Source organism: Triturus cristatus, chromosome 11, assembly GCF_964204655.1.
Source record: "Triturus cristatus chromosome 11, aTriCri1.1, whole genome shotgun sequence".
Lineage (NCBI taxonomy): Eukaryota > Metazoa > Chordata > Amphibia > Caudata > Salamandridae > Triturus > Triturus cristatus.
In genome coordinates this window covers 186,387,386-186,402,448 of record NC_140594.1, presented here as the reverse complement: position 1 = coordinate 186,402,448, position 15,063 = coordinate 186,387,386, and the positions used below count along the sequence as shown (strand labels likewise).

The following is a 15,063-nucleotide window of genomic DNA, read 5'->3' as shown; positions in this document are numbered from 1 at the left end:
AGGGCCATCATGCAGAAGAGGATTATGTTGAGGTGAATAGTCCTTTCTCTCAAGATCTGTTATGCGCTAACCCAGAAACAGCCCCATGAGGATTTGAGCGCCCTTTCCACGAGTGGGAAGGCTGCTTTGACTGCATTGGTGCAAGGGCTTTGTGTACATATTATCTACCAGGTTGCGTCATAGGTGATACTGCATACATTCATAAGGCACTACACCATTGACAGCTAGGCCTGGTGGGAAGACACTTCACCCACTCGGTTCTCAAGGACTATCTAATTTGAGTCCACCCCACAGATTGTTCAGCTTTGGGAGGTACCACTTTGGTATCTGTTATAATGGTGAGTTTGAATTATCCATCAGAAGACCAAGTTACTTACCTATGGTAACACTCTTTCTGGTGGATACTCTAACTTTTCCCACTGCCCTCCCACTTCCCCTTTCTGTGGAATGGGCTATATTTTATTATGAAACTTTTTATTAGAGTTTTATTCACAACAAAGGCCAGGTCCAACATATAACATACACAGTAAACAGACCAATCATTGTTATCGCATGATTCCAATCTGAGCAATGTACCCATACATCATGGAGTGGCCTTTTTCAAATTTTGAAAAAGTACTTTGTTAGCAATCAGAACAGTGTTACCAACAATTGTTATATGCTCTGCCTTTGAGGGTGCAGAGGCAAGATACTGACGTAAGCATACAGGGTTGGAGCATATATGCATGAAGCCTCACAATGCTACCTACCTGCAAACCGAAGCAAAGCTGTAAAGTTCTTCCGATCCAGCCTAGCACCTGCCGCATATCCTAAAGTTGAAAAATATTCAGTTTGAGTATCCACCAGAAAGAGCATTACCGAAGATAAGTAACTTGCTCTTCTAGATGCGACCTCACATGGCAGTTCGCTGTGGATTATTCCCATGCAAAGTACAGTTAGTACAGTTTGGCATAAGGCTGCTCTCTGTCTCGAGTGGCACAGTAAATGAAACTTTATGTGTTGCAATGCTGCACAGTGTGATTGCCAGTGGTTTACACTGTTTGCAAGCATTCCTCTTATAAACTTATGTGTGTTTGAATTCAAAGGGTAAGACTGGAGATCAGACTAGTGAGATGTAGCGAGTGTTTTTTTTCCTTGGGCTTGAATTAAATCACGTATGTTGCCCTTAAAATGTATTGGCAATTTGCACACTTAGATTAGCATGTGTGTTTTAATATTTTATTTGAGGGTATTGTTCTTTCCACATATCTTTCCACATTGTAAATTGAATCCCCTGAGAGTATTTTGTTGATAAAGTTTCTTGGTTGAAGTCCATAATCTGTTCTTGAAGTTGTGGTTTGATTTTGGAACTTTGGTTAAAGTGGAGGATGTGAGAGGAATTTAAATGGAGATCAAATGACATAACATTATTTAACAGTTAAGTCAGGGCACAAGTCCTAAAAAAAGAAGTTGGCGTACTAACCAGGTTATGCAGTATGCAAGTGAAATCATGACGCGTGCCATCACAGTGCATGATGTCACGACATGTGACATAGCATGTGACATCACAGGAAATTACCTCACTGGAAGTGACATAACAAGAAGTGACATCAGATATTAAGACCTCACACATATGATTATCAGGTATACCATATGTACAATTAAGCACATTTTGAGATTTAACAAATGAGATTTGGCTCAGGCTGTGCCAAAAAAGTGGCGCAATCTCGTTTCAAAATCTGGGCCTCAACTAATAAATGTATGTAGTTTAAGCCCTACCACAATGAAATGCGCAACATGGAGAACATGGCAGTAGATCTGTTATGCTTAATTGGTTACAAAGTCTACATTTTAAAAATATTTGATTGAGTTAAGGCATCTGCTGTAAAGGTGCCCAGTAAATCTCAGTGAATGATAACTCTGGAGTTTTTTCGCATTTGTTGGAGAGATCTGCGTTTCGTGAAGCCACAGATTTGAATCAAAGTAGTATAAGTTTAATATGTCTCCTGCAAAGCACATCGTGTAACATGCAGATGACAGATTTTTATTTTATGTAGATAGTAAAGTGGGTTACTGCTTTTAACATGGAAATCCTTTTGTTTCCTGCAGTTCATAATTTGTAATCCTTGTAATATAGCACAGTGAGCTATGGAGGCCATGTGACTCCTACACCTTGTAACCCTATCTCATGTAACTCATCTTGTACATTGATTTAGACATGTACATGATTTATTGTCAATGTATAATGTGTATGTTACGTAAAGAGCTCTGACACCCTGCATAGGGTTGCGTAGCGCTATGAAAGAAATAAAATAGTGCTAATGAAATTGTTATTTGTGTAAATAGTGGGACAGACCAAAACATCTGACATTCTTACAGTGCATCCATCTCTTATATACAGGGACTGAACAAAGGCCAAAAAAAGCATGCCTCTCAAATACCTGTGAAGAGATAACAAGCTGTGTGCATTTGTTTCCCCTCCATGGCATTTACATTTAAGTGTAAGGTTCGCTGTCCGCCTCCAGTCAGGATATTAAAAAAAAGGAGGCCTGATGGTCCCTTAACTTCGGCCCAGCTGGAGGTGAAAAAAAAGCTCCCTCGCTGCACGTTGCTGCTGGGAATTGATAACAGACAACGTGCTGCTGAACGTGTCCTTTTGTCAGCATATTTCTGTGGAACCCAACTTCTTGGCAGGGGTGACGGCGTCCACCCTGTAAAAATAGTGTGTGGACGCTGTGCTCCTGCGTGTACCCCCGACTTGTGCCCTGAGTTAAGGACAGTTATTCTCATTATATGTTTACACAACGTTCGTTTGCTTCCTTCTGTATGTCTTGGTGAAGTGTTTTGAAACATTCTTGTACAAGGTGTTGGATGATATTTTTAGAGCCTGCATTGATAACTATAATTTCAAGGCACATTGTGGTACACTGTTTTGTATGTCTTGTGTGGAAGAGAGTTTAGAATTTGAACTCTCATAAGTGAATTAAATTGGCTGTAGTGTGTTATCCTGAATTTGCTATTTAACCTTTTTAGAACTGTTGACTTTGTTTATACAGGTGAGAACCCTTTTTTGTGTCACCCATCCTTATTTCATAATGAAATTGCTTTATTACTACAATGAGCTGTTTGTCATTATTTCCCTTTTTATATAGAATGCTCCTGAACAGTTTCCATCTGAAGAATTTCCAATTTCTGATTCTAAAGTCAGTATGGATGTAAATTTTCCTGGTGCTGCCTTTGTTATTGTGTCTTGTAAGGAGGGCCAGACTGGATTCCGCAAAGAGTAAGTTGTTGGACATGCAATATGTGTTCTGTTTATTAAACCTTCCAGTTGCAAAATTAGATTTTATGTAATGGAAATGAATTCTACTTTACTTTTTGAAAACATTTTGAATCTTACCTAGACTTGAAAACCTGAGTTTTAATTTGCATTATGACAGTAGTTGCCTCTAAAATATTGGTTTAACCGAAGTGTGATGTAACACATTTATCTGAAAGAAACACGTTAGTTAGATTCCTTACCTTAGAATATCCCCAGGCGTCAGGCTGGATCCGGAAAGATTTTTCGTCAGCAGTACCCTTGCACGTCAGTAGGCGTCGTCTGCGACTTCGCGTCCGTCGTCTGCGACTCCGCGTCCGTCGTCGGCGTCGTGATCACCAGGATGACGTCGTCTGCGTACTTAGACACCGCCCTCGCGCGCTGACGTCAGTTCTCTACATAGTTTTCCGCGCCAGGAACGCAGAGCCATGCAAGAAACCGACACTGGTGCCATGAAACTAGGGCCCTGAAAGGGATAACCTTAACCCTAGATATCAGTTCGCAGAACGGGGAGGATGGGTGGGGCGGTAAGGAATCTAACTAACTAATGTTTCTTACAGATATATCGTTACCGAAGGTAAGTAACTTGTTCATCTGAAAGAAACACGTTAGTTAGATTCCTTACCTTAGAATAGATACCCCAGCAATACCAACCCCGGTGGTGGGTCTGCGAACCAAGATCACACCAGGAAGTCCTGGAGAACTGAACGGCCAAAGAAGCCGTCTCCGGCCTTGGCTGTCCAGGCAGTAATGCTTGGCAAACGTGTGCAGCGATGCCCACGTTGCTGTCTGACAAATATTCTGCAAAGGGACTCCCCGTCCCAAGGCAGTAGTAGCCGCTGTGGCCCGAGTGGAATGGGCCCTCAGCCCCACAGGAGGATCCTTCTTAGCCTGGGGATATTCTAAAGTAAGGAATCTAACTAACTAATGTTTCTAATGATATATCGTTACCGAAGGTAAGTAACTTGTTCTTATTGGCTAAATAGGATAGTCTGTTTTGAAGTATGTGCAAGAGGATACTGATGTAACCTACAAATACTAAAGATAATAACTATGTAAGCTACTAGCAATATCTAATATATCAGTACCTGCTCTGGAGATCAGTACACAAAACCCCACTTTTTGTAAAAGGTCTAATGTAAAAAAGTAAAATACAAATCTGAGATCAGCTGAAATCAAAATCTACTTGACCTCTACTTTTACCTTATTACCTATCAATTTCTGTGAAGGGTGGTCTGCCATCTGAAGCATGGCAAGTCGGTTGGGAATTAATGCCAAAAGAAAAAGTCAGCCCAGCCACTTGGCTATCTAAATATATCTTTATTCTGTAATTGCTTTATGTTCACATTGATTTTTGTCAAGACCCAGAGACGGATGAATCCAAGCAGACCACCCCTCAGCGTTTCAGAAGCCTCAGTTTCTAGTTACAGTGAAGGATATTCTAACACTTTGAACCAGATCCTGGGATCAAAGTGAAAAATGGGGAGGAAAGGGAGACACACTGCACCTCTGGCTGCACAACTCCAAACGACTTCCTGACCACAAAAGGCATAAACAATCCCATTCAAAGAAAGGGAACAGTATGACACTTTCAATTAAATATACACATGACTCGCCAGCTGAAGGCTACAGGGCAGCTCCACAAACAGAGTGAATCCAACCAAAGGGCCTGCCCACAAGAGTATAAGGATAAAACAAAAGGTGCATGAAAATAAAAGCTGGGTGCAAACTGAAGTAGGTAGCAACCAGTATGTACAGTTTCCATCTTCTCATATGCTAAATATGCCACAGTGTGGTACCTGTCAGATCCTCCCTCCCCCACCACTACTCAGCCTATACTGACTCAGTGGTTGCTTGTCACGTCAGCCCTGCTCCCTGCTGAAGCCCACGACGTGAACTTCCCCGTCTACGTTTTCAGACAACTTGGGTGAGCTCTGACACTACATCCACCCTCAAAAGTCCCCCCATACTTCACCTCGGCTTGATAGGGAACTAGCAGTGGAAAGCACAAACACACCACGACACATGCATAAAGTAGGCCAGTATCCAAGAACAATTGCAAGTTTATACCCCTTCCATTCAGTTAGTTACAGATGTTTTTCCTTACTTTGCACACATTTGTAAACTAATTTACAGAATTCATACTCCAGAACGTCGTTGGCACCCACTGGATGAGAACACAAAGGTTACATGGGATACCGAGTGAATGTGCCAACGGGCATGTAGCATCCAGCTAACTTTTACAGGATTAAATATTTGGGCCATGTGGATGGATCCGATAAATCAATTGGTAAACTTAGTGTGGTAACCCTAGAGCCTAGGTAATGTGTGGATAACTAGACAGAATCATCCACTCTGTACTCATGAGCAGGGTGGCAACAACTATCAGCTTGTGCTTTTGTAATCCTTCTTGCTATTGTTCGTATGTTGAATGACCAATTTATGAACAGCTTGAATGGAAGTAATGAGTACTTTAGTAAAAGGGACAGGGCTCAACAAAGCGTGTTCAATATATATGGCTGGAATCTGGAGGTACAGTAGAAAAGGGGTGACTTCACTAAGCTGTGAAGGGAGTTATTGTACACAAGTTCAACAAAAGATATTTAGTGACACCAGTCTTGGTAATTTGTGATGAAACTATAGTGGCATTACGCAAAGGCTTTATTCATCCTCTAAATCTGACCATCAGATTTAGGTTGGTAGTATGATAATTGACCCTCCATATAGCCAACAAGGCAGAACAGAATTTGAAAGTGAATTGTGTTTCACTGTTTGACACAATAACAGTATGCAGACAGACCAATCTCTTGCTTGAAGTGTTTTGATCATGCCTGAGCAGAGGGCAGAGTCTTTTACCATACAATACCCCACATTTGTGAAGGAATCAATGATGAACCTGCAAGGTTGTGTAAGTGTCTACAATGAAGTCCATTTAAGTTGTAGGCAGTGGATGGGTGGGTGTATACCGTAGACTGAGGACACCTGCTGGCTTCCCATCAGCATTGTTCTGGACGCAGGTGGCAGCGCGGCCATTATCCTCCTGGACCTCAGTGCCGCCTTCGACACGGTGAACCACCGTGTCCTCCTGTCTCGTCTTAAAAAACTGGGCGTCAAAGACAGGGCACTCATGTGGTTGGAGTCCTTTCTTGGTGACAGATCCTTTAAGGTCTTTACAGAAAATAGCTGCTCTCCATCAATGCCATTACAGTGTGGGGTGCCACAGGGCTCCTCCCTCAGCCCCACACTGTTTGATGTTTATATGGCGCCCCTGGCAGAAGTAGTTGCCTCCTTTGGGATCCAACTGGTAAGCTATGCTGACGACACCCAGCTAGTTGTTTCTCTTAATCAGTTGGAATCCTCCCCCTCCAGGCTCTGTCACTGCCTGGAGGCAGTGGCAAACTGGATGGACCTGTCCCACCTGAAATTGAATGGAGGTAAAACGGAGCTGATGCTTCTAGGAAAACGAGCCACATTTGACAACTCGATACATTGGCCCTCCTGTATGGGTCCAGGACCCACTCCAAAGACCGAGATAAAGAGTCTCGGCTTCTGGTTGGATGCAGAGTTGTCATTTAAGATCCAGGCAAGGAAAACAGTAGCCACTTGTTTCGGACTGCTGAAAACAATCCGGAAAATCCTTCCTCAGTTACCCGAGGCAGCAAAGAAAACCATTGTCCAGTCCCTTGTTCTATCCAGGTTGGATTATGGAAATGCGCTCTATCTTGGAGCCCCCGTGTCGGTTATCCGGCAACTTCAGGTTGTCCAGAATTCCGCAGCACGGCTACTCACGGGCACTAGCCATCGTACATCAGCCAGGCCCGCACTTGGCACCTTGCATTGGCTCCCCATAAAGGAGCGAATCTATTTTAAGACCCTCTGCACGGTCCATAAAACACTCTATGGGAGTGGCCCCCCCATTCTAGATGATATGATCAGACCTTACAATCCTACCAGGAATCTTCGCTCGAACCAACAAAATCTGCTGACAGTTCCTAGGATCAGCAGATCCCGTACAGGAGGTCGCCTGTTCTCGCACAACGCGGCTGGGCTGTGGAATGCTCTTCCCCCACCTCTCCGCCAAGAGCCTAACCTCCTTGTCTTTCGAAAAAAGTTAAAAACTCTTCTGTTTCCAAAAAACTAGTTAAAATAACTTTTCATTTTTAACCCATCTCTGCTTGGTTAGTCTTAAGCGCTGGGATGCTCCCGAGTAGCCATGCGCTATATAAGAGCCTTTTAATAATAATAATAATAATAATAATAATCTATCTATCTTTATACATTCTCTCTCTCTCTTTTTTTTATTTGGACAATACTCGCACTGTGAACCAGGCCCTGGTGACACAGAGAAGGTGGGTGGGGGGAGCAACACTTGATGTTTGGTGTTTCAGTCCCATACAACGTCCTGTAAACAGAAGCCATAAACAGGCTTGTTCATCTAGTAGGAGCAATGTAGTAAGTGTTTCTATGATGCTGAAATAAAAATATAATGCAGATGTAAGTAGCAAGATCAACAAAAGGACCTTCCTAGGAAACACTACCCTAAAGACTGCGATTAAAATAAAAAAATAAAAAAAGGTGCTTGAAGGCGTAAGCCTATCAACATGCACAGTTGCTAGGTAATGTCAAACTGCACACCCCTGCTTCTTGTACTTTTCCAACTACCCAGAAGAGTATCCCAGCTGCCACTTTGGATGATTGGTCTAATCTGTATCAAAGAAACTGTAGCTCCTCACCATCATGATTAGGGTAGTACGCTGATCATTACTTGAGTAAACGCTTAACTTCCATTTTGCCGATGCCATCATGTGGTGGCATTCCGAGACTCAAACTCTCCACAGCCTATGTGGACACTGTAAATGTGGGGCACGTCAGTTTGGATCCATCGAAGCCCACAGCGTGAACTTCCCAGCCAACTGCACAGACCCTAATTGAGTACTAACATTGACATTTAATGATCTAACTATCCTCCATTGATGTTTGCCAGTGCTTACATAAAATCTCATACACTTTCAACACAAGTAAAGTAATTTACAAAGTTAAATTAGGATATGGTATCAAAAAGATCTTCTCAACAGTGTTGTACTTGAACCACTCATCTGATAGCTGATTGTCATACCACATTCGAGGAGGCAACATGGAAGTTAGTGGCTACTTGACCACAACTATGGTGTTTGGGGTAGTTTGCCTCTGCTGTCCTAAGGCCTGTCCTACAACGGCTCGGGAAATGGGGCCAAGTGTGCCCTTCAGCACTTGAATTCTTGGAGTAATGAGGCTAAGCTGTCAAAGGGCAGTGAAGGGGCAGAGAGTCAGAACTCAAATAGTCATCAGACACAATTGCTCTTTTGTCCTGGGCAGTGCTTCTCTTAAGAAAAAGAGAACAACCTTAATGTCACCGAAATTCTAAATGCTACTCCCATAAGTGGTGATTCAGCTACAGAGTTCTTCGGATTTCATCTGTGGGGTCTAGCCAGGTTACACATCATCTATACTGGACTAACCAAGTTCCCGTGTTGCCCCCATCATCTACAGTGTCTTAGCAAAGATAAAAGGTCATAGGCAGTAATCAGACACATGTACGAGCTTACTGTCGTGGTGTGCAAGCAACTGACATTTTGGGTAACCGGTAGGTCAGTTCTTTCACATCTTGAAAAAGAGATCACTCTGCAAATCATTATTAACGTAACTGAAGGCTTTTCTTTATGAATTCGGTATATAGTCTCTGTCTTTTGATCTCAAGCTACATGTTACCTATTCACTGTGATGCAGCTCGTTGCAATTATTATGGTGTGCGCTTTGCCGTCGAACCCTTAGCAGGAGCAGAATTTTGGGCAGTAGCTTTGCTTCTCCCTCAGGCGACTGGGAACGAACGGTGGGGCAGGCCTGGTCAGCGGGTGCTTCGTCTGTGACACTTGTGACCTCCGGGTTGTGGGGCAGGTTGTTGATTCATGCAGGTTGCACTGCTTGTCAAGGCAGCGGCGGAAAATGTATCTCTGGTCACGCTGCAGAAGAGGTCAAACAGCACGCTGTTGCTCGAGTTTACTTCGTGCAATTTGCTACATGAACTACGCATAAAGGCCAGTGACCCCTCACAGCTTAAGTCAGCACCTGTTACACATTCTATAGTTTTCTATTCTGGATAATTTGTACAGCACTTAGCTACCCAACGCACCTCCCAGCGCTGAGATCAACATATCTGCCACAGGACTCAGTGCACATCCAGAAGATAGACTAAAGAAGAAAGTTCTTCAAGTGTTTCCTAAAACTAAGTTCTGACTGGTTCATTCTAAGATCCAGTGGGAGGACATTCCAGAGTTTGGGAGCTAAGTAGGAAAAGGAGTGCCCCACACTTCTTGCCTTCTTGATCCTGGGGACCAGCAGCAGCCTTGGATCCCCAGATAGCAGTGACCTCTTTGGAATACAATGCTTCAGCAATTGTAGTATAAGCTGCAGACCCTTCCTGAGCATAGCACGATGGGCTAAGCAGTGTCTTGAAGTGGACTATTGTATGCACAGGTAGCCAGTGCAAAGCTGCTGAGGCCGGTGTAGCCGGCTGGTACTTTGGAATTTTTAAGAGAATCCGGGCAGCAGCATTCTGAATCACTTCTTTATCTCAAATTTAGGACTGCCCAGGTAGAGGGAGTTTCCATAGTCCAAGGTAAAACCACTAGCCCTTAAACGACCACTTTCCGGAAAGAGCACATTAACCAATTTAACAGTTTTCTGAGTGTCCTTGGTAGGCCAAAGCAGCTTGATGCAAGTTTCCTAGCCTGTAATTCAATGGAAAGTTTGTTGTCCATCCAGAACCTGAGCCTTTTAACTACGGGAGTAGGAGGAGGGTGCAAACCTAGATTGTCAGGCCAGCACAGTTCTAGGCAGTGAGAAGGGTTATTGCAGTCAACTAACACTTACGTTGTTTTTACCATTTAGTTTTAGGCTGCTGGCGGACATGCAGTCTGTTACCTGTTTTAGACAGGTTTTAAGTTGGTTAGATACTTTTACTGTATCAGGAGTAAAAGAGATGAAGATCTGTGTATCGTCTGCGTAGGAAACCAGTTCTAGAGCGTGAACCCGCACTATCTCTGCCAGAGGGAGCACATATAAATTAAATTGGTGGTTCTTTACCTGTGATCCGGAGACTCCTGGCGAAGCATACTCTTGGAGTCTGTGACTGCTTTGTGGGAGCAGTGCAAGTGCATCAAACGTGTTGTAGTATGGACAATGAGTGACCTCAATTGAATTCAGAAAAGCTCCAACCTTCCCAGTAAAATGTAAATTTAGATTTTTTTCGTAGTTGTGAATGAATTAAAATATTTAATAATTTGTGTATTTGTTCAATGAATGCTTGCTTCTGTATTTTGTGTGTACTGTTTTCGGTTCAAATCATCAAAAATGCGCAGGCCTGCGTATCCAGCTTCCAGTAATGACTCAGTGGGGGTCCCCCCATTCCAGCAATAATTCAGTGGGGGTCCCCAGGTTTCAGTAATGATTAAGAGGAGTACACCGAAGTCATAAGGTTAAGAACCACTGAATTAAATAACGTGAGGCTTAAAGAATAAGCCTGTTGGACCCTACATTTTCAGGGGTGGGTAGCAGAAAACAGGGACCCTTCACATACCTGGATACTGCTGTTTTCAAGAAAGGCGATGATCCGTTCGATCACGGTTCCAGGAATTCCAGCCTCCTCCATCCTCTGTATTAGAATGGGATGGGCAATGGTATCGAAGGCTGTGCGCCAATCCGGCAAAATCATACTCGCTGAGCCACCTTGATCCAAAATTGCCCTCACTTCTTCTGTGGCTGCTAGTAGGGCAGTTTCAGTACTTCTTTCAGGTCTGAAACCTGTTTGGGTTGGGTGTAAAATAGCATGCGTCTCCAGAAATGATGACGGGTGTTTGTTCACATACTTCTCCGGGGCTTTGCTAGCCCCTGGAAGAAAGGAATTTAGTCTGTAATTCTCATCACGCAAAGGATGAGCAGAGGGTTTTTTCAGCAGGGGTTTCACAATTGCATGTTTCCATGCAGGAGCGTCACTCCCACTTTCCAGAGAGTAATTTAAGATATCTTTAAAAATAGACAGAATTGCATTTATCCCATTCATAAATAAACCTGGAGGGGCTGGGTCGTGCGGTGACACATCAGGTCCAGGTTGGCTTTTTCTGGGTACTCCACATGCTTGAAACATGGCTAGGCTTCTCCTCCTGGACGGTCTCCCCTACTAAAGGGTAGGGCTCACTCCTTCCCTCTTTAAGCACGAAGGCTTTTAAGAGCAAGGCAAGCCTACAGTATCTCAGAAAGTTGCACAGACTTCAGGTGATATCCTCTCACATTTGGGAGACTGGTTGTTAAAGCAGAACTTGAAACTGGAGAAAGTGGAAGGATTTGGAGCCCTCCTTTATACTAATTTCCCATACAGGGGATATTGATACAGTGTCTAAAGTTCTGCAACCAAACTTGTATGGTGTGCTTTGCTTCCAGATGTTTTTAGCTGCATTGTAGAAACAACCATTGTGCGAGATAATAGCTTTTACAGCAGCTAGTTCCAAGCAGGAGTATCCCTAACCATGAGAGAAAGCTCTGCACCTGGCTGTCATCAACTTTCATGAAATAGCAATCAGGGAAAGGGAAAAGGTAAACCTCAGCCTAGAAACTTCCTCACCTTTAACAACAGAATCTGCTGACATCTTTTCCCCTACCATCTACCAAATAGCAGTTCTCAAGAAAGACTAATCAACAAGCCCTTTAAAGGTCCATATATAATTCTAAGGGCAGTCCTATCTCTATTCTTCCTCACTTCAGTGTCTAGGTATCCTCCTCCAGCTCAATGAATCTCAGCAATATTCTCATTGTCTGGAAGGATGTTCCACCCTCCAGTTTGTACCAGGTCAAACCTGGGGTTATCCAAACTTAATTTCACTTGTCCCAGCAATCAGACTCTCACTACAGTGCAGAGTCTTGCTACCATGCATGTGATGCATACATGCACACGTAAAGTCAGTGGCAGGGTCTGGGTGCCACATTAAAGAGAAATTTACATAATTGGAGCCAGTAGGACACATTACTCCTGAAACAGAAAAAAGGCCTGTTTAGTGTCAACAATCTGTAAAAATCGGTCCCCTGCCTCCACCGCTACATGTTAGCAACCCAGGTTGGGGGCAGTAGTTTCATGTTAGTAAAGAGGGCAAACTTAGTGCACACCCTCTTGGTTATAGAACTTGTTCTGAACCTTCTGACCGTAAAGAGGCCTTCTCGATGTGCCCTCGTGATCAGTATGTTGACTGAACTGACAAAAATTGGGGTACTAGTTTCACATGCAGTCACATGCGCACAGCTCTGTGCCCAGAATTATCTCTTAGTTTCTAAACTTTCCTAGTGTTTCCATGTGGAGGCAACCAGAATGATAGGCAGGATGTTTTCTAGTGTTTTCCTTTTCCTGTTCGATGGCAACAAGCCACTCAGTGATCAGTGCTGTCATTTGCGATCTCAGTGGGCCCCATTACCACTCCCAATTGTTCAGATCAGAAAGCTGTATCATATTCTTTACTGCCAAGGTATACCACTCTTGCAGTTTCACCAAAATAACTGCTATTGCGAAAGGTCTTTGGGGAGGAAGATTTTAGTTCTTGATCTTCCAGATAAATATTATAGTACCATACCTGAAGGTGCTGGAAAGGCAAAGGTTCTTTTTTTATTGGTAAACACTTACAAAAAGCTGAAAAAGTAAAGTAGCCTTAAGACAATTTAAGGTAAACTTACCATTATGACCCATACAGTCACAACCCACATGCAATGCCAGCTCACCTCTAGGTGACATTAGTTCCAATAATAAGTAGCGGTCTGTGTTGACTGAACCTCAGGTGATGGAAGGTAAAAACATTTGGTATAACTACAGGCTCTTTGCATAGTTTTGATATAGAGCTTAAGGCTCAATAACGAGTTGGAGCCTATGGTGTGGGCCTATCTGAGTGACTACATTTAGTAACGTTGTGTGTTTTATACTCTTTGATTTATACCTATGTGTTTCTGAAGCATTTGAACGTAGTTTTTGGAAGAGTTTCTGTATTAAAGTTTAGCAATTGTGCTAACTAAAGTCACAATATAATTTTTTGTCTCCTAGTTCTTCCCTTTACAAGGCTCCTTGGGCTCGAGTCCTAGTTTATGGTCTTGGTCATAAGGTAAAGAGGAATGGACAACTAAACCTAATTGAGGCAGTGTGTTACCCTCGAGATGCATCTCCTTCCAACACTGGGCTTACTCCACCACCAACAACCAACCAGTATCCGCAAGCGATCATCCCTACAGACAAGGTTCACATAAAGCTGGGTAAATATACATATTTTTTGTGTAAACAAATTTTATTGATTTGCAATAAAGCATTGAAAACAGCCCGCAGGGCGTTGCGGAAAGCATAACGTCCATCTCGAGATTCAACACAGTGGGAAATAAAAGTGCAAAATATTCCTTCAGTTTCGATTGCCAGTCTATCTGTTGCGAAAATATGGTAATGCACATCTTAAGCCAATGCCCGCCCGCTGCTCGGAATCCTGTTCGGCTTGTTAGTGCACTCTATGTCTGGGTAAATATACATATTAAAATAATTTGGCATACATTGTTTGCCAAGATGAATTTAAAAGTCGGACTCTCAAGGGCTTTTGATTAATTGCAGGTACATAAGTTTAAAAGTGTCAGAAGTCTGGCAACGTCACCTATTTTATTACAGTATGGTGTAACCAGGTGCTTTATAAATCTCACTATTTGTATCATTATTTTATGACAGTATAATATTCTACCTTCCACACAGATGTATTTAATGCTTGGAAATTCTCCTGCACTGCTGCATTTTATCATTGAGATAGACATTTCATAAGTCTAAATTTGTATAATTTGTTCACCCTGTCGATAATGTGAGAAATCAATGTATCAAAGAAAGGTGACACGTCATAGCCTATAATCCAGTTTGAGCTTAGATGGCATTGTCAACATTCCACACTTTGTTCTGGATTGTCTTTCACTCCCAAAATTGTAACGTTATGCTTATGTGGTAGTGGGCTTAATTTTCAAATTATATCTTTTTAGCATTTTAATATTGTATCTTTTATTGATTAACATCCTTTTAAATGTGCCTTATCAGGTTGGGAATATTCGGCACATGATTTGCAAAGCAGTTTACAAACAGCATTATCAAAACAATAGCGCATCATTCAGAATCTTTTGTTGTCCGCCCGTAATGTATGAGGCTTAAGAGTCACCCACTGAGACACGTCTGATCCTTTCACCTCATGTGAAGTGAGGTAATCCTCGTAGAACTCTTTCACTTCTTAACACCCTATCAAACATCATTTATGATTACCCAACCTTTCCATCATTACCGATTTTTTTTTTTTTTCCTTCTGCAGCCTTGAGAAGTATGTCTCTAAAGCAAAGTTTCTATGGGTCTGGGGCCATGGATTCCGCAGAAGCCTCCTCATGTTTTAACATACATGCCATGGCTGAATCAACTGAAGATTTTCATAAGAAATTTCAAACAATGTAATATATATTCATGACTAGTTTATTTATGTTCGAGGCATGTGGGCTGCTGAATTCATATCTGTGCATAGATCGCCGCCTAGTGTTGGGTCCGGATGTTTGCACGTTGTTGTCCTGGAAGAGTCTTCGAAGTATCCTGGGATAGGTGACTCCTCCCCTGGACTACAGTGCGCATGGGCATCCTCTCCATCCTCAGATTGTTTTTTTCCGCCATTGGGTTCGGATGTGCTTATCTTGAC

At 42.7% G+C, this 15,063-nt stretch overlaps 1 protein-coding gene across 2 annotated transcripts in view; it reads left to right on the top strand.

The window, feature by feature from the left end:
* HECTD4 (HECT domain E3 ubiquitin protein ligase 4) overlaps positions 1–15,063 on the top strand; it is a 2,430,065-nt gene that overhangs the window by 1,681,465 nt on the left and 733,537 nt on the right. For both annotated transcript variants that reach the window (XM_085634374.1, XM_085634373.1), the window contains exons 60-61: positions 3,132–3,262; positions 13,413–13,618. In XM_085634374.1, coding sequence (XP_085490500.1) covers positions 3,132–3,262; positions 13,413–13,618 — 337 coding nt within the window. The remainder of the gene's footprint in view (positions 1–3,131; positions 3,263–13,412; positions 13,619–15,063) is intronic.